The sequence below is a fragment of the Talpa occidentalis genome, unplaced genomic scaffold (assembly GCF_014898055.3).
Source record: "Talpa occidentalis isolate TD23 unplaced genomic scaffold, MPIMG_talOcc4v2.1, whole genome shotgun sequence".
NCBI classification, from domain to species: domain Eukaryota; kingdom Metazoa; phylum Chordata; class Mammalia; order Eulipotyphla; family Talpidae; genus Talpa; species Talpa occidentalis.
In genome coordinates, this window is record NW_026555331.1 from 107,794,439 (window position 1) to 107,814,439 (window position 20,001).

The 20,001-nt window shown below is 38.8% G+C and overlaps 1 protein-coding gene across 8 annotated transcripts in view; it reads right to left on the minus strand.

Moving 5' to 3' along the window:
- PDE1C (phosphodiesterase 1C) overlaps positions 1-20,001 on the minus strand; it is a 417,006-nt gene that overhangs the window by 14,787 nt on the left and 382,218 nt on the right. For 4 of the 8 annotated variants that reach the window (XM_037509936.2, XM_054692455.1, XM_054692453.1 and 1 more), the window contains 2 exons: positions 7,373-7,441; positions 272-332 (listed from right to left, as the gene is read on the minus strand). In XM_037509936.2, the coding sequence (XP_037365833.1) occupies positions 319-332; positions 7,373-7,441 (83 nt within the window). In that variant the 3' untranslated portion in view covers positions 272-318. Of the gene's footprint in view, positions 1-271; positions 333-7,372; positions 7,442-19,925; positions 19,983-20,001 lie in introns of those variants that run through there. The other 4 variants (XM_054692457.1, XM_037509953.2, XM_054692454.1 and 1 more) reach the window with 2 other exon arrangements.

A 20,001-nucleotide genomic window follows, 5' to 3' on the forward strand; every position in this document is an offset into this window, starting at 1 on the left:
TTATGCCTCAGTTTCCCAATTTGCAAAATGGAGCTCACAGTACCTTCCTTAGAGGTTGTGAGGCTTGAGTGAGATAATACGTGTTATGAACCCAACATTGTCTCTGCTCTTTGATTAGCTGTGCAATACATATCAAAGTATTTATTGTTAAAAAACACAATGTAGGAGATCGAACATCATCATTTTTGATATTAATACCTTCATAACTTACAATACACATTATATTTTGTTTTGATAAAGGAAACATAAGCTTCCTAAAAAGTCTTCAGACCTCAGAGCCGGTCCATTCTCTTCTGAAGAATCCGTTGGATAGACGTTTTATCCATAGTCTCCTAGAACAGGACACACAACAATGTCATTGCAAGCCAGTTGGCACAGAAACACACAAACTTTCTACATTAGACAGTAGAGATTAGAAGCTGTGTCTAGATTAGGGCTGCGTCTACCAACTACACTACCGTGCATGCAAGCAGCTGCACAAACAGGAGCAATCTTCTATCTGTAGGAGCAAATGGCTAGGGTACTGTACCTTTGGATATAAGGATCACTTCGGAAAAGGGAGGTGGCTGAGGCGCCCTGGGGGATCTGCTGAGAAGTCAGTCACTGACTAATCTCCATCATTAGCAGTCATGACTGAAAGTGGTGCTGAGACACTGTGCCACTCCTCCAGCGAGAGCCTACACTTCCTCAGCAATCCCCGGAGCCTGATTGGATTCAGAAAGCTCAAGGGACATTAGTTGCAGTTGCCTCTAGAAAAAAATCAGCTGCAGGTGCTATCACTTTGCCATATAAGAGTCACTGTGCTGCAGATGTGCAAGGAATCAAGGTGAGGTCCCCAGAGAGGTTTCCTGGTGCCAGAGCTGCAGAATGACCCCTTCGGTAATTTTGGAAACCAAACAAGCAGTTCCTAATGAACTGGTATCTGCTGGCTTCTGTCTTGAAGCATGTTACTGGCAGAACTTCTTCACCTCTGAATCTTCATGTCCCAACACCCATCTCTTCCAATAGGTTTAAAGGGAAAATGTTAAATTTCTCTAAATATAGGTAATACCATGTCTACATGGATGAAACCAAACAAAACTGTCTTGGTAGATGGTGATGGACTTTTCACTTATAAAAACCCCTTAATATATATGATTTTGAGCACAGAAATGTATAAATCCATGTACATGTACATATCCATGTACTCTCAAGACAGTTTCAACAAATCAAATATTTTGTATATTTGCTCAAAACTGTAATTAAAGAGATAAATAGCACACAGATTTGAAGTATCCAGTATACCCTTCCACATATTTCTCCCCAGCACCAAAAAAGCTGCAATTCAGAATTTGATACTATTCTGGAACATATATTCAATTAATCACTGCATTTGTATGTATCCATAAAATACCTCATATTTTTTCTTGCTTTAAAAAATATAAATTGTGTTTGATGGTATATATCTTATAAAAATTATGTTAATCATTGTTCATAATTTAAAAAAGAAAAATAACTATCAGCAGGAAAATAATTAACTACCCTGTAGCCCATTTATATAATAAAATGCTAAATTGAGGTTAAAATGGAGAACATTTTTCAAAGAACTACCTTATATGTTGCATGGGATTTCTTCTGACAATCATTAAACTTTCTGCGAGGATTTTGTAAAGGTTGTCTCCTAAAAGCAGGCTAGAATGAAATTTTGTTTTTCTTGCTGATCAGAAAAGTTCTGTATTTTTTTGGGGGGAGCTGAAGCCATTTGCAATTATTGTTATTACTGATATTTCACCATTCTTAATTTCTTGCTCCTTTCTTCCTTTCTGCCTTCTGTTAAATTTACATATTCTCTATATTCCTTTTCTCTGTTGGTTTTCACTTGCTGATTTAGCTTATATATGTCACATCACAATTATTTTATTTATGTTCCTTTGTGTCAAAAAGTTATAAAATTACAAAGTTCTGCCCAAGGATAAAATAGATCTTAAGTCCTTGTTAAATAGCCTTCCTTCCAGCTATAGCTTGTTTTCTATTTTATCACAAAAACTGGACATTATTGTTCTGCTCACATGTTTCATTTACTCATGTGTTTGCATTAGGGCTTGTATCACACATGTGTTAGGGGCGCTCTTTTCTTGTTGTAGTAGATCCCTTTTAATTGAGAAATAATTCCCATACCATAAAATTTACCCTTTGAAGTGTACAATTCCAAGGTATATTCATGACGTTTTGCATCATCGCTATCTAATTCCAAAACACTTCATCACCCAATTTTCATTACCCCATGCCCAGGAGAACTCATTCTCCATTCTCTCTGTTACATTGACAACACTGCACTGACAAACAGGAGTCATGGGGCAAGCTGTACAATATAGAATGCTGCTGAAAGAGCAAGATCCTGACCTTATTATTCATAGAATAATCATATAGCATCAGTTGTGCGGGGAAGAGGGACAAAGAGAAAAGGGAGGGTTGAAACTAGAAAATGTGCTCTGTAATCTATGCTATCTGTCCCCCAGGCATTCTCATCTGCTTGATGACTCAGTATTGAGATTGAAATCAAGCCTTAGTTCCCCAGTCACAGTTTCAATCTTATCAAGGTGTCCCATTAACCAGCTTCTGGGGGTCCTTTGTCATTATCAGTCAAAGGGCCCCCAGGTGTTCCCAGTCATACCTCTAGATGTATAAGTCAGGGGTAAGTTTAGGCATCAGTCATTAGGCCCCTGGGCGTTACTGGTCATAGCTCGTGATGCATACCCTTCCCAGGGTGATCAAGTTTTCTATTCTTGATGGCTTGAAAGGCACCTTATAGGGTTGGGCTCCCAGAACTGATTGACCAGGCTGTTCTGACCTTGTGTAGGAATGCAGAAACATAGGTAACAAAATGGTGGCCAAACAGGCCACTTAGGATTACCAGACTCATATCTTTCCTCTCCTCTCCTCGGCCTCTAGCTACCACTGAACTACTGTCTTTCTGCATTAGCCCGTTTGAACATTTCACATAAATGGAGTCATGTGTTATGTGGTCTTTCATATCTGGTTTCTTTCATTTAGCAAAATGTTTCCAATGCAGGAAGCATCCATGCATCATTACCTTAGCAAAGTCAGATAATAACCTATTTCTATGGATTTACCACATCTTATTAATGTATTCATTCACTTGACATCATGGACATTTAGATTATTTCCACTTTTTCGCGTATTACAAGTAATACGTCTATACATATCTGTAGACATTTTTTTTTTAATTATAGACAAGTTTTTGTGTGAACACGTTTTCAATTCTCTTGGGAACATACCAGGAGCAGAGTTGCTGGATCGTACTGTCACTTTATGCTTAACTTTTTGAGAAACTGCTAAACTGCATTCCAATTTACATTCCTACCAGCAATGTAGGAGGGTACTGTTTTTTCCACATCATTGTCAACCCTTGCTATTATACATCTTTTTTTCTCCACATCATTGTCTAGTCATCTTTTTTATTCTCATCATTCTAGTGCATACAAAATGGTTTAGGTTTTAATTCCCTAAACACCAATGATGTTGAGCATTTTTCTCACTGCATTTGCATATCTTTTTTTTTTTTTTAAAATGTTTATTCAGATCTCTTGCTCACTTTTATTTGGGTTGTCTTTTTATTTTTCAGTTATAAGAATTCTTAACATCTTCTGGATTTTGGATCCTTATCAGATACGTGATTTGCAAACATTTGCTTCTATTTCATGGATTTTCTTCCCACTTTTCTTGATGGTATCGTTTGAAGCACAACTTTTCAATCTTGGTGAACCTTTGTTACTTATTTACTCTTTGGTTGCTTGAGCTTTAAGTACCATATTTACAAAATGATTGCCTAATTCCAGGTCACACAGATTTACCCCTATTTTATTTTCTAAAACTATATGTTTCATGCCCTTTCATATTATATTATGGTTCCCTCTCCACACTGTCTTTCATTAGAAATAAGGACTATTTTCCAATATTAATTCTCTTTTCAGCTGTGTTCTACCTTGAGGTTATCCCATCAACTGAGTTTATCTTTTTTAAAAAATTCCAATGGCTATATTTGTTTGCATTTTTAAATTTTCAGATTTTGAATAATTTCTTTTGCCTGTCTTTGTTTTTTTCTATATAATTTTACTTCATTATTATATTTTCAAGAAACAGTATTCCTCCATTTTTCTCTAAGTATCCTAAACATTATATTTTAAACTGCTTGACAGCCTGCATCAAGAGCCGATGATGTAAGCATTGAGTCAGAGAGAGACAACACGTGGTGTTCCTGAGATGGGAGAGAGAAGTAGTGAGCTGGCCATTGTAATGAGAGAGATGAAGAGTGTCTGGCAGGCCAAGAATGGCAAATTATGTCAAATGTTTAACTACCCATGCCATCTCTAATGGTATGGGAGTGGTCAGAACATGGAGCATAAGACACAATTTGGGACCTGCTTATACTGCCAAATGACAACCAAAGACAGATGGCTAAGACTGACTTGGAGGACTTGGAAACTCAACTGACTAGCAGGAAGCCCCCAGCACAGCATGTAGAAATTAGGTCAGCCCTGGCTATTCTGATCCCTGCCCAGGATGGCCTCCAGGTCCCACCTGACTGAATGTTAAGACCTAATAAAGAAGAGCAACCCCCACCAGTATACACTGGAGTGGTTTGATCTACAACATGTTTTCTCCTAATGCTCATCGACCAAACAGCATAACTTCAGAGCAAGGTCTAGTCAATATTAAAAAAACAAGTTAGCATACATACATGATGGAATACTACTCAACTATAAAAAATAAGATGAACTCTTGCCATTTGTGACAACATGGATAGAACTGGAGGGAATTATGTTAAGTGAGGTAAATTAGAAAAAAGACAAATACTGAATGATTTCACACAAATGTGAAATATAGAGAAACAAATCAAAGAAAATGACACAACTGAACCAAATAAACCCTAGAAATATGACTGCAGAATTGAGGCTGTTAGAAGGGTATGGTGGAGAGGGATTGGGTGAAAGGGGGGGAGCAATAGTCTAAAGTAAAGGACAATGGATGCTTTGGTGGTGGGTGTGGTGTTGTGACATACATTTGAGGAGGTGTAAGCCTATTTCCTTAAATCAACACAGTGTTATAAACCAATGTCACTTCAAAAAAGGGAAAAAATTCAGTTAGTTTACTAGATTCAGAACCAAATTTGAAAAAAAAAAAAAAAAAAAAAACCAAAAACAATGAGCCTTTCTGTGAGTATGGTTGCTTTCTGTATAGAGTAAATTCAACTGGAGAATACACACTCATACCCACACATTCAGTCTTATAAAAGTAGTGAGCACCCAATATGTGCTTGCCACTTTGTCAGGCACAGGGCAGAAAGGAAGGCAGTCCCCACCCCTGAAAAAGCCACCTATTAATGGAGAAATGGATTGATAAGCAAATAATTGTGCTAATATTACTTCTCCTAGATGATCTGGAGGGACTGCAAAGAGAGATGAATCGGGAAAATACAAGGGTAAGAGCATTGCAGGCAGAGGGCGAGAAGCAAGAAAGTTTAAGTAGACACTGAGTCCAGCTGTTGGAGTGAGGTGGGGAAGCCACAGAAGCTAAGGTTGAAAAAACAGACATAGATTATATTTCATCTAATCTAAAATGTCAATTATTTTGAAAAGTTAAATATTATTTTATATAAAACCTAGAAAAATTGCTGGTAATTAAATTATGACAAAGCACCATTGATTGCAAACATTCCTATTTCAAAAGGGCTAACATGTAAGGGTATCTCTCAGAATGGGTAAAATATGGCAATTTCAGAAAAAAGAAATGTGAAAGATTAATTAATGTTAGAAAGCAGATTTTTTAAAAGATAAAATAAATGCGAATCTAATGCAGATATAATTTTTCTTATTTTGTTAACATATTAATGTTGGCATTAGCAAGAGCAGAGTGAAATGGCAAACTCACTACACATAGTATAAAATACTACCTTTCCAGAAATCACTTTCACAATAATGACAAAGAATATGAACCTAAATATGTATGTATTCTTGATCCAGTAATTCTACTACAGAAATCTATCCTAGCACCATACTTATGGACTAGAAAGAAGATTTAAGTACAAGAACATAAGGTTAATTAAAATAATAAAAATGCTAACTACTTAAATGTCAAATTATCAACGATCTTATAATATAAATTGTGACATAATTATATGAAATGTTAGTCAATGAAATATTTTTCATTTATTTAATAACATGGGGGGAAATCTCATAATGCAATGGCAAATTTTAAAAGGAAGGAAACAAAAACTCCATGTAGAATAAAAAACCTGAGAAAGACATATTCAGTGGAGACTGGAAAGAGATGTAATATTGGTGAGCTCTGGGTGGTATATTGGCAAAAGTTTTTCTTCTGATAATTGTTAGCATTTTTTCCATTTTCTGGGATGTTCATATTAACCTTTTATTACCTCTCCTCAATAGATATGTCTTTCTAAGTCTACTTACAAACATTAAATTGTAGTAGACAATGTTGTCCCATGCATAGAGACAGAATGAACAATATATGGCTCTCACATGAAACAGTGATCACACATGGATATTGTGAAAGCTCAAAATTCACTAATAGGGCCTGGTGGCGCAGCGGTTGAGTGCTGGGCTGCAAAGCTGCCTGCAGCATACGCAATGCCTGTTCAATCCCCGGCCGCTGGTGAGGGTCCCACATGGCGCGACAGACCTCTCCTGCTGTACCTGCTGCTCCCCTCAGCAGTGTGTTTCGTCAGTCTGCCTGTTCTGTTCCCCGCTCTGGCTCTGGTGCATTCTCTCACCATCCCACGCTTCTGACTGTGCCCAGTGCTTATATAAATAAATAAATAAATCTTTTTAAAAAATCACTAATAAATGTTAGATGAGATTCAATACAGACCACACATGACTTCCATATTTCTCAATAGCAGAAACTGATTAGCTATGAACACCCAATATACATGTCAGCATATATATGTATGTATTTGCATATGCAGTGTATATATGTATGCATATAAATACATGCTGTATTTGCAAGAATTATTTCTAATCCCAATCTGTAGAGATAAGGACAGAGTTGAACCCAAATGTCTCTCACCGAAGACTCACACTCAGCCCTGTACCATCAGTCTCTCAAAGAAATGCTTCCATAGCACATCTTGATAAACATCAAGGAAGAACATGGGAGGCAGTGAACCAGCTATGAATATAGTATGTCCTTTCCTGGAGGAACCTCAGATAAAGCTCTCTGATAACAGGTTGGAGTGGAAAAGTAAGGGGTCAGATACTCTGTCCGCTAACTGCTAAACTCAATTCCTGAGAAACCATCCTGAGAAAACTCTCCGGATCACTAGGATTATGGCACAGTACAGTTTACCCACCTGGCAAGGTCAGGCGACTTGTGGAGCTAGTGCTTGGGGCTGGGGAGCCATGAGAACGCTTCTTAGTGCCTGTGAAGAGGAAAAAGAGGATAAGGGAGGGTAGCATTGTGAATACGCTTCTGGGACGGGTAATAGTCATCAAATGATATCTCAAACATTATCCAATGACCTGAAAGCGAGAGTCTGAAAACAATGTTTAGAAGAAAGTAGGGGCGGGGCCGCCCCTACTCCAGGGTCAGAGAAGCCAGGAGCACAGCCTTGGCCTGTGTGCACCTGTGTGCACTTGACCCTTCTCGGTCTTCTGGGGGGCAGGTTGGTATGTTGAGACCAACACACCCTGAGCGGGCTGAATGTGAGGACCAAGAGGGAGAGCTTCTAAATGTGCAGAAGCCTGAGAACCGTCACCGGAGAGTCGGTCTCATTTGCGAAGATGGAGCTTAGCATCAGTGTTTGTAACGCCCCCGGCCCCCAGGTCATAATTGTTTCCAGGATGGAGAACTACTGTTGCGGAAGTAGCTCCTCTGAACAGTTGTCACCCTTGACATCGTGTTATTGTTATTATTGTATTATTACTATTATTCGTAGTTGTAGTGTTAACTGTACTACTAGTAATAATAAAAATAGAAAACAGAATGTTAACCCAAATGCCTCAGACCCACCCAAACAGTTACTTTGCATGAGGTGAGAGCAGTGAAGCAGGAGGACTTTAGGCCCCAGGCCTCATAGATGCTCTGAATGTCAGAGTTGGCGAAGAACTTAGAGGTGCAAACTTGGCTGTAAGAGAGCTTCAGAATCCCCTGAGGTGATTTTTATAAGTGTGGCTCCCAGGGTGCTTTCCAGAGCCTACTGAAGCAGAATCTCGGGGAATGGAGCCAGAAGTTTGCCTTTCAGCAAGTTTCCCAGGTGAACGTAATGATTATCAGTCTAATGAGGTGTCCTGGACACACAGAGGTGAACACGTTCACCCAAAGTGAAGGTGGTTGTCAGGGCTGCCTGGTGCACAACCCCAGGGGTGCCATTCACTCTGGATCCCACACAAAGAATGGTGGGCATGAGTGTGGAAAAGTCAGCCCCAATCAGAGGCACTATGTGAATCACAGGTGTAGGGTAAGGGAAAATGTCAGGCTTTTCTGCCCTCCCGCCATCAGGATAGATGGTGGATCCTTGCGGTCTTGAATGCATGCCTGATGGCGGGCACCTGGAATAGGGTGTGGGCATAGGTAGATGGGATTCACCTGGGCCAAGACTGGGCCTTTAAGGGCGGCGTCACGGGGACGCCAGCAGAAGCCGAGAAGCAGCAGAACGAACAGAAGAGCAGAGAAGCAGAGAGAAGGCCAGAGAGCCCAGATAGAGTAAGGATTTGCTGGGGCCTGGGAGGTCTACCAGCCTCCCGGCCCCCCAGCACCCCTGCCTGCCATATGCCTGGTAAACCCCAATAAAAGCCTGCAAAAAGCCACTGAGGACTCTGACTCCTCCTTTACCCGGTCTGCTGGATCATAGAAAACCTGCACTGTGTCCTTTCCTGACCCTACAACAGGACGCAAATCCATGCCTCTGATTTTTGGGTGATCTCCTAGAAAGGCATCTGTGTCCCACTGGATCCACCTGCTCTATGGGGTGACCCAGAGTATTTATTCTTCCAGTCACAAGACTTTTTATTTGTCTCACTGTCCCTTTGGGGTAGGGCTTCTTAACCGCAGCAGTATGACATTTGGGTCACATAATTCTTTGTGAAGGAGACTGTCCTGTGCACAGTAGAGTGTTGAGCTGCATTCCTGACCTCTGTCCACTAGATATCAGGGGCACCTCCCCTGTCCTGATGATCAGAAATGCCCTCCAGACAATGACAAACACCCCATAGGAGCGCAGTTACCCTCAGCTGTGACCACTGCTTCAGGCTGGAAGTTTAGAGTGTCAGTTCACAGTTTGATAGTTCGGTCCTAAGTAATAGTCACTGTCATACATCAAACTACCACCAATGTCCTAGGTACCATATTACATGGTATTGTACCATTTTTTAAATAAGCAGCTACCCACAATTAAATGCATGTTAGTTGTCTTTTTTGATACTCTGATGATTAAATGATTTCCATTTTACAGAATTTGGAAGCAAAGGACATACAAGTAATTTGCGTAAAGTTGATGTGTGTTACAACACAAAATCCTTCAGAGTTACAGTTACAGACTCTTTTTCCAATGACTCCTATTGTTTTTTGACCAACCCATTATCCAGATTTCCTTCACGTGCAGTCTTCCTAAATTTACCTAAGGATAAGAAAAACCTGCAGTAAGTATTTTAACAAAAAGGAAAAACAAAACCAGATTCCCAGGCCTTACCAAGTACTAGTGAGTCAACATTTCTGGAAGGGCCTGTGAGTTCCATAGGTCCCCCAGGTGACTGTGACTTTCAGGCAAACTTGGAAAACCTTGTGTGATACATTTTCCTTCTTGTCTAACTGTTGGAAAATATGGCACCCTCTCTCTATGGATACTCAAGAGATCAAATGTAAGGTTGCCAACACAAGCACTTGAAAATCTTCAAGGCACTCGGTGGCTACAAGCTTCCAATACTGTTACTGCCTGTAGAAACACTCACTTATTATTTTATAGGAATGATTGGTGCAAGTTTTAAAGGTCATCTACTAGGATCTCCCAAAAGCTTGCAGCTTGATGATTCTCTCTTGGGGAAGCTTTTCATTCCCTCGGTATCTTCTTTGCAGACACTGAGTGGGATCGGAATCTCTGGGGGCCTTGGGCCATTGGGAAAGCAAAACTAAAAGCCCTCTGGAAATGATGTTGTTTTTCGCTGTGCTTGATGACATCCCTCTGTATCAGGAAAGGGGAGAAGCCAGCCCCACTTCTCCTAATCATGAGTCATACACAGGTAGCAGGCAGAGATGCATAAAATAAAGCTGCTTGAGAATTCTTCAGCACTTTAGCAGCAGCGTGAGCCATCAGGGATGTTTAGGTTCTGAGTCAGCTTTCACTGGCTCCCCTTTAATTGAGGTGGTATTCCTGGAATAAATTCTCAATCCATGGTCACCAAATTACATATCACTTTACTCAGTCCCCTTTGTGGGAATAACACTCAATGTATCTAAGTTTCATTTTCTAAAACCCTTTACCCCTCCCTTACTCCCATTCCTAGGAAAACATCTGAAACTGAGCACCCAACTACCCCATTCCCACAGTTGGCCTGGGGACACAGAGATCCCTCTGGGATTTACTGGAGAAATCTACTCAGGGATGTTACTTCCTCAGTGACACAGAATTTACTCTGTCAGAGGTTTTTAATCTTCACTACCCATCAGGATCATACAGGGAGTTTTAAGGAAAATATGCTGCTATCAGGACCCTTGTAAAGACGCTGTTTAATTGGTCTGGGGTGGCATCCAGCACTCGGCTTTTTTTTTGCAGCTGTGAGAGAGAAACATCATATTTGGTGGTCCCTGCAGAAGACATTTCTTTTCCTTCAGCCATCAGGGAAGGCACCCTGTCTTCTGAATAACTGGTGTCCTTTATTTTCCTGGATGAAATGACGTTTTATTTTCCATTTTTATTTTGGGTTTCAGGAAACTCAAATCCAGTTTATGACAATGTTGTGAGGTGGGAGGCCTATTTAGCCTGTGTGTCTACATACGAACATTTGCCCTGGTATGCTCTCTCTACACAGACTCTCCTTTCTGCCACTGATTTTATTTTGCTTTATTAATTATTACAAAACAGATTGATTACATTATGTTTTAGAATCCTGAACTATTACATAAATGATTTGGATAAAATGGGAACAAATAAATAAGTAGCTACATCAGTGTTGATATGCTAAGCTTCATTTTCCTCATCTATAAACATTTTAAAAACATCAATTTCAGAATGTAATTGTGAAGATCAAGTAAGAGTAGACAGGTAAAGTGTTTAGCAAACTTCAGTGAAATAAAATGTTTGCTATTAACTTAAATTGAAAGGTGTGCATTATATTTATGTGTGTGTGTAAAGTAGCTAATATATCATCTGTGGGAGAGAGGCATTTTAAGGTCATGAATTGCGTTGTCCTCGACCCAGGGTACGTGACTTTTCAGAAAGTAAACAACCCAATCAGTCAGTTCAGGGCAGAAATGTCATCACTGCAGCTTGTGTGACTGGAAGTATCTTTTGACAAATGAATAGCTTTCAGATATTTCAAATTAATGTCCTTGGTTGGTTCAGTTAAAGGGCAATGAATCCAATTCATCAGGAGTCTAGAGAAGACAGTGATGGAAGTGACAACCAAGGCTGCCCCCCTGGGGACAAATACACACACATAAGACTCAGGACATGAGTTTGCATTAAACACCAGTGATTTTCAGCTCGACATCAAACAAATAGTCTCCCTTCTACAAAATAGGGTTAGCACAGCCAAGCCCATGCCTGCTGAGGAAAGGGTGATTTAAGAGCTCCTGAGAACAAGCGTCACCATTAGTAATGATCCAACAATAGCACTGCTGTTATCACACAACTGGCTCCCACAGGGCAGAGGTGGGAGCTGCAAGACCCAGGAGGGAGAAGTTTCTGTCAACCTACTGAGTACTTGCAATCTCTTTTATTTAGCATATTGTAAAGTCTGCCTTTATGATACTCACAAACCTCTGATCCTTACTTATAAACACATCTACCAACATCTTTACTACGTTGTACTTGGGCAGCAGTAGAGGGCAATTGGCTGTTGCCTGATGTCTGGGAACAAAATGTCATTTTTGTCTCTTTACAGTCTTAAAAAAAAAAAAAAAGAGCATCAAGAGAAGCCCAAGTTCAGCTCAGGGCTGAAAATGGAAATGTTGGAAGACTTGGAGGACTTCTAATCTGACAGCACTTACCTAAGCGTTGTCTTCCAGTGGTATGTAAATAAGAGTTGCATACTGAGAATGTTTAATAACAACTACCCTCCACAATACAACCACCACCAGTACTATGCTTGCTTTTGTGTGACCTGATCTCTGTTCATTACAAAGAAAATCACCAAAAACACAAGAGTTATTTATATAGCACAACACTATATACATTTTAAATACAGCTGCTTTACTATTTGAATATGCTTTGGAATTGACTATAGGAATGAGGCATTGAAACTGTTCATGACCTTTGGCCAAACTTGTACACCTAAAAAGCTGCTCAATGGAGAGATTCAGAAATGCAACAAAGCCTTATGCACAAAGAACTCCATTTCTATGCTAATTTTAACTGCAAAAAAATAAATAAGAGCATGTAAGCTAATTGTCCAAGAGCAGAGGGGCAGTTAAGTGTGCTAGAGCCACAGAATGAAATAAAATGTTGCTACTGAAATTATATTAATAAAGAGCTTTTTAAAAATGGGACAATGCTCACAACCCAATATTATATGAACAAACCATAGTACAGAATTAAATACACTGTAGGGTAAGGTCACGACTGTGTAAAAACACATAGCAAGAGACCATAAGGAAATACAGTGAAAAGCTAACAGTGAATAGCCATTGGATGGGATATTACACGTGATTTTAGTTTTATTGTACTACTCTGTATTTTTCAGAATCAGTAAGTTCTACTTTTGCTTTCAAAAAAGAAGACATATATGACAAATACAACAGCACTGAAGAAAATCACACTCCGTTTGTCAGTAATAATCCAGTGGATTAGAGGGTGGTGTTTGTGTAATACACATCATCACTACTAGGGGAGTCATTCTCACATGTTGCTGGCTAGAGGAGTGAGGCCAGGTGCCATCCCGCTTGCCCACAAGCAGGGGTAGTGACTAGTCCTAATCAGACTCCGAGTATTTGTGGCTGGAGAGGAAAAACATATATATTTCCAGGTAGACCTTTCAAAAGAAGGAGGAAGAAAAAGAGCCTGGAATTCACAAGCCAGTATCATGGACTGTCAAACCATTATCATCAGACCCAAAAGATTGAACATCTGGATGCTAGTCCAATTCTGAGAATTCTGACATTTCCTACGCCTCTAAGGAGTTTCTGATAATCCATTCACCTCACCCCACCTACTCATTAAAGATTATATGAGATGTGAGGCACTGTGTATATCTTCCAGCACGTAGGCACTTGTACCTGGGTATCATGTGGTTTTGAAGGAATACAAGACACAGATGGTTGAGTGAGTACGAACAGTCACTTATCTGGGATGGTGACAACAATGAAAAACACTGAAAGAAAAAAGGCACCTTTTTCATTTTTCAAATTCCAATTGAGAGGTTAACTCATTGTTTTTATTTGGTAATCAGAAGAACATACAAGACATTCATTATTAGATGCTGGGGGAAAATAATACATTGAGGAACTGTCAGCCTCATCTGTGCAAATAAGATTTACAAGAAACACATCTTTAATTTATTGAGCGCAGTTTAGCATATTGTTTTTACATGAATCCTCATGATTTATTTTTGCACTTGGAGATGTGATGCTATGGCATTTGAATAGTTTCAGTATAAACCAGCATCACAGGAAACAAAAACGCTCTTCTTCAGACCCTATGGTCTTTCTCTAGCTCGATGATACACAAAGGCAATTTGCAACCTGCATTTTATCTGCTAGAAGCATATTTCACACCGTGGAAGTATATTCTATCACTGCTATAAAATACAGACAAGTCCATTTAACATCTTCCTTTTGGAAGAGTATTCTCAGAACTCAGCCCCAAATCCCTTTCTTATTTCTCCAAAGAACTAAGTATTTGGCATGATTTGAATTGAGGTTTGGGGATTTGATTCTGCTTGCCTCCCTCATTCAGTCTTGTTCAGCATTGTTGAAATTAATTCAGACATCTCCCACAAATTCAGTTGAACAGCAACAAAATCTAAGGCTTAGGAGATGAGCTGAGTGATCCATTCACATGTTATGTATTAAGAGAGACTCTACAGACCCATGGAGGGGCATAGCATCCTATGGAGAAAAACCCTGTGACAGAAATAATTGTGCTCTGCACTGAGGGAAGATAATGTGGCACATATTAGCCTCAGAGTGACTCGCCTTGCATTGGGTGATGGGTCTCCCCTGAGGATTTCCTTTGTCCTGCTTCCTTCCCCAGTGTAATCCCTCCTGCCCACCTACCCCTTGGCACCAAACATTTCCTCATGTAGGATGTACTAGAACAAGTTGCTTTCACTTTTTCCCTATTATTTTATGTTTCCATGTGCTAAAATGATACTGCAAGCTAAATGGCTTGCCTAGACAGAGGCAAAAGAAGGAATTTTCAAATGGCAGGAAAATGAAGAAGAGAGGAAAGGTAAAAGAAAATTTATGAAAAGGGGAGGAGACTCAAGCTAGGGGTGTGTGGAGGAATCTGGCTGTACAGTGGACACCAGAGCTCATAAAAACCTAACTGAGTTCTACAAATGAAAATAGCAAATATTTAAAAAATTTTTACAGTGTATAAAATTGTATAAAAATATCATCAAAGCAAAAAAAAATGGAAAGTGTATACTCTACAGTTCTAGCTCTAGAGTCAGTGACTTGACGATATACCTATGGCTATGAATCTATACTATAAATCTTTACTATAAAGCTATGTATATTAATGTGTGGCTATATTTCTATACCATCACACATATACCCACTCAAAGACAAATATATAAGTACATAAATCCTTACTCCAAGCTAGACCATGACAGAGAAGCAAAGACTATACAATGATGTGCCTCCAGGACGACCTATTTAAGAGCCATTTCATAGTCACCAGGTTTTAATGGGCTTTATTTCGAGTAGTTATCCTGCACCATCACCTGAGAAATACTTCTGTATGGTCAAATGCCAGCTCCCACAGAGATACATGGTTTGAGGGGCCCCTTGTGATGACACTCTCTGGCCTGCTGCAGTCAGCATTTGCTCCAATTAATAGCAAGGATGACTAAGTGTGCCCCAAGTGAGCTGAAAGGGTTCATGTGGTATCCTCTATTTCCCTGGTTCAGTGCGCAGCAAACTAAACTGGGTAGCCAGATTATGTAAATTCATCTCAAATAATGTTTGCCGATGTTTTAAGGAAAAGTGCTTGAGGTGGAGAAATGAGTTAAAATAACTAGAAATGAGTAATGTTTAAATTGGCTTTCATGAATCTTTCAGTCAGGTCTCCCCTGTTCCTTCAAAGAAACAGTTCTGGCTTGTTGCAGACTTCCCTGATGGAGCATCCTGACTTTTAGAAATATCTAATGAGAATATCTGGGGGCCTCCTTTCTGTTTTTCTACTCTCCCTGGACCGAAAATGACATGTCAGAGGAAGCCTGTCTAATGTCATAACTGGTTCTAATACCATTCTAATTCACTTGTCACCTCCATGCCCATCAGCGTTTTTGTTGAAAGGAAACCTCAAAAGCTGAAATCTGATCTTGGCAGGTAATGTATCTCTTGTTTCTCAAAGGGGTATTTTATAGAAATACTGTGCTGTTCATTGTATAATTTTTCATTAAGTTTAATTTCTTTTTTTTAAAGTTCAATTTCTAAGAGATAATGAGGCCTTTAGTCAAGGATCACTGTTGATGAATTACAAGTATTACTTTCCATTTATTCACCCATAAAATCCAATATAATTATTGCAACATTATTTTCTTTAACTTCCAATTTTGCAGAATTCAGTGCTATACCAATCATAATACTGGTGGAGCAAAACTGGGCAATGATTCCCCACTCTGTACCTAGAGAATCTCCTATTTTCTCCAAGAGAGTGAATTCTGGATTTAAAAGTTACAACTTAGGTTATAAATAAATCCACTAGTATTTCCAAAAGATTGGTATCCTCATCCCATCCCAAAACCAGATTAATCCTACCTTGGTTTTGGTTTTAGCTTTTCTTAAATACAAGAGTCAAAGAGAAGTTTTTATTGTTTGGTATTTTATAAACTTGGCTCTGACAAATTTCCACAAACTACCTGCAATTTCCCATTCATTATGATAAGTTATTTGCGTGGTTAGGTTGTCTGTATATACCGAGAAGCAAGTCGTTAGCAATATGCTTGGTATATAGGAGATGCTAAATAAATTTCAGACAAGTCTGAAATTTGTTTGCACTCACAGGATGGAGTGGGATTCAGCTGGATAATTTTGCATGTGTTTCCTGAATTCTGACCACACCGGGCACTATGTAGATTTCAAATCAGAATGAAGTTTCCCACTAGAAAGAAAAAAAGTGTTTCCTGGATCCTTAAATTCTCTTTATTTGAGACATTTGCCACCTACATGTACTTTAATCTCTGAATCATCTCTATATCACTATAAGAAGATTTTATTCTATTTTTCTCTTGTTTTCTCCAATATTCCATAAGTAAAATTATGAAGTAATTCTATCATATAAGTCTTTGCTCTAAGTTTAAGACTAGAAAGAAACATTATATTATCTACCTATATCTGTGTATCTTTCATCTATCTATCTATCTATCTATCTATCTATCTATCTATCTATCTATCTATCTATCTATCTTTCTTTCTTTCTATCTGGTATCCATCTAAAGAAAAGTGATCTACGAGAGGAATAATATTAAAAGACCAGTATCCTTTCTCCCAAATACAGATTACAAATTTGGTCTCTATTTTTAGGTCTGCTCTATGCCTTACATCCTGTGACAATTTTGCTCTTTACTTTTCATATTTACTAAATGCATCATTCCAGGTGGAAAATGTAATATGATGGCTTTAATTCTGCAAATGAAATGAACAGGTGCTAGACTACTCTGGCTCTCAAGTGTTTAGGTATCATTTTATTGTTTAAGTATATCATGTCCTTAATAGGAAGCTGTCCAAAGTTTCTAATCATTTTTAAGAGCTCCGAGAATGAAATGGACAGTGGAAGAAAGCCCATTTGAATTTAATGTGCTAGAAATGTGTTTCTTGTCTGTGCCATAAGCTATTAGGGCCCATGACCCAAGAAAGGTTAACATGAATAAAAGATGGACAAAGACCTCTCTATGGATGGGTCCCATAACACTGAAATAAACAATATCAACACAACTGGGATATAGAGCTGTTTGGCGACGTGGGGACCCAGACTCAAGGCCCAAATCCATTTGCCATTTTCCACCAAGAGACACACAGAACTTGTTTGTCAGTGATAGGAATGTTCCTACTGCTTTCCCTACCTGCCAGTCAATTCTTAATCTAGACGAGCAAACTTTTGCTTTCTATGTGACAAGGTTAACACAGAATTAAGATGCCAAGGTCTATGCAATGGAAGGATGAGTGCCCAGCGTCACTTGTCTTGGAGGACTCTGAAGAAAATGAAAACTGAGCTGGGACATTGGAAATATTGTTCTTCCAGTCAAGACTAACTTGAAGTCATGATTTTAATGTATCAACTCCAGTATAAATTCATAGCATAACAATATATTGTTTTATACTTTTAAAAAATAGTCTTGCATTTCTTTCAAACCTTTCAAAATACTTTTTGAGGATTTAAAAATCCACATAACGTGGAGCTTTTATTTTTCCACATTAAAAGGTGCATACAGAGCTCTGTATAGTCTTCCCATTCTTTTTCATCTAATCAATGACTTAAAGCAAATGAAAAACAATTTCATCTTTAGTGATGCTAGAAAAAAATGGCTATAATCCTATTTCTTTTTTAAAAAATTGGTTAATGTTGCTTGTTAACGTATAAAAGGGAAGTTGCAGGCTTTCTATTTTGACTGGCTATGAGATACAGAATAGAAATGAGGTAAAAGGTTCAGGTTCCAAGGTCAAGAACAGACATGTACTGGCTGTATTTCATTCCTATACAAAACCACAAAGAACAGTTCACAAACTGAAGTCCCGTGGACTGAATGCGGGGCATAAGTATGTTTTCTGTGACCAGCACAGTGTAAGTTTCTGAATGAGTTGCCAGTATTTAAAAATTTAGAGAGGGTTTATATAAAATCCTAGGTTTCTAGGGCCCCCCAATCCTACATAACACTCATCCTGTTGCTGGCTAGCAACTGCTCCCTTCCTAAGCATATGTGCCCCCTCTCCAATTTCTCACTGTCCCTGCTACTCCTACTGCCTCACAGATACCAAGGCCCATTGTGAATTGTCATTTATCACAATAATAGCGGTATTACATGGCTTGCTTTACTCATTTACATGACCTGCTAGGTCCCTGATTTGAATTTGCAGCCACATTATTTATTGTGATCACAGTTAGTAAAATGGGGGGTGAGGGGGGCAAGAGAAAAAAACATGTTATTACAAAGCAAAATGCAAAGCTGACCAATACACCCTGTTCAAATATCCACACACCACTGTGCAATGTGTGTGACAGATTTCTTCAAATCATACTGCTGGGGAACACTTCAGCAAGGCAAAAGGTTTTGCAGACCACATATACAATTTCCTTTCTGTCTGAAGAAATACCAACTTTCCGAATTAGTAATAAGAAAATTTTTTTTAATATTTGTTTTTGTGCTCTTTTAGTAGAAATTAAATCTTCAATTGGAAATACATGTAAGAAAATCCTCTCTTTCTTCCTATTACTAATTCCCTTCCATCACCAGCATAGTCACATGATTTATCCCTGGGAAGCACTCAAAGATTCCTTGTGAACCACAACTATATTGTTAAGAATTTGTTTTATCCAAACCACACCCTTTATATCCATAAAATTATACTCCATAGGGTTCCATTTTGGACTTGGTTTGGACGAGGAGGGATTGCATCTATATTCTCTCAGTGCTACATCTACTATTCTTATATTTGATTTGTGCTATTAATCAGGTCCTACCTCGTATTGCTAAATCTTCTTAAAATGAAAAAAATTTTCTGGCATATCTCCCTGATACTAATTAGGTCAAACCATAGATGTCCGAAATAAGAGGACAAGCTAGTGGTAAATATTTCAGTAACCACTTAGTTAGAGATGCTATCCAACAAAACAGGATTTTCCACCTGAAAAGTATGGCCAAGAATGAAACATTCAGGTTTATATTGATGAATACACAGATAAATTCAACATCAAATAAAGATTCCTACAGGATTATCTTTAAAAAAGAATTTCATATTATATATATATGTATGTAAAGGAAAGCATATGAACAAATTTTTAAATCTGAAAGGAAATTGGAGGGAAAAAAAAGAATGTTCCTGATTCAGGATAGGAACAATCAGAGACTGGAATCATCATCTTAGCTGTGATGAAGGCCAGCATAGCTGTGTCTACTATCAGCAGCCCGTGCAAAAAAAGTAACATTTAAAGTAACAGCATTGACAGTAATAACATGGCAGTTTCTGTGTGTGGCTTTTCAGGCCCCTTTCAGCATATCCAGGACGTCCATTCTCATCAGGCCAGACAGGTGCCTTGAAAGTCAGGGCATTAGCAAAGGATTTTGTGGAAGTCCCTTCAAGTTTTATTTCTGTTTGTGCAAAAATCTCAAGTTGCTTGGTTTGCTCAGGGGAAATTCCCAGACTTGTAAGAGCTCAAACCAGCCCTCAGAGGATCAGCCCCTGGGAGGGAGTGGCATGAGAGAAGGCCAAGTGTGGGGGCTTGTTTTTGAAAGTTGTACACCTTCCCCAGATATGGGTCTTTGTGGAAGAAGGAGAAGAAGGAGAATGAAGAAGCTCAGCTAAAATGATGCAAGACACTGGCAGCCTCTTTTATTGTATATGAGGTGTTTTTTACTCTTCTGAATCTGAAAAAAAGAAAAAGAA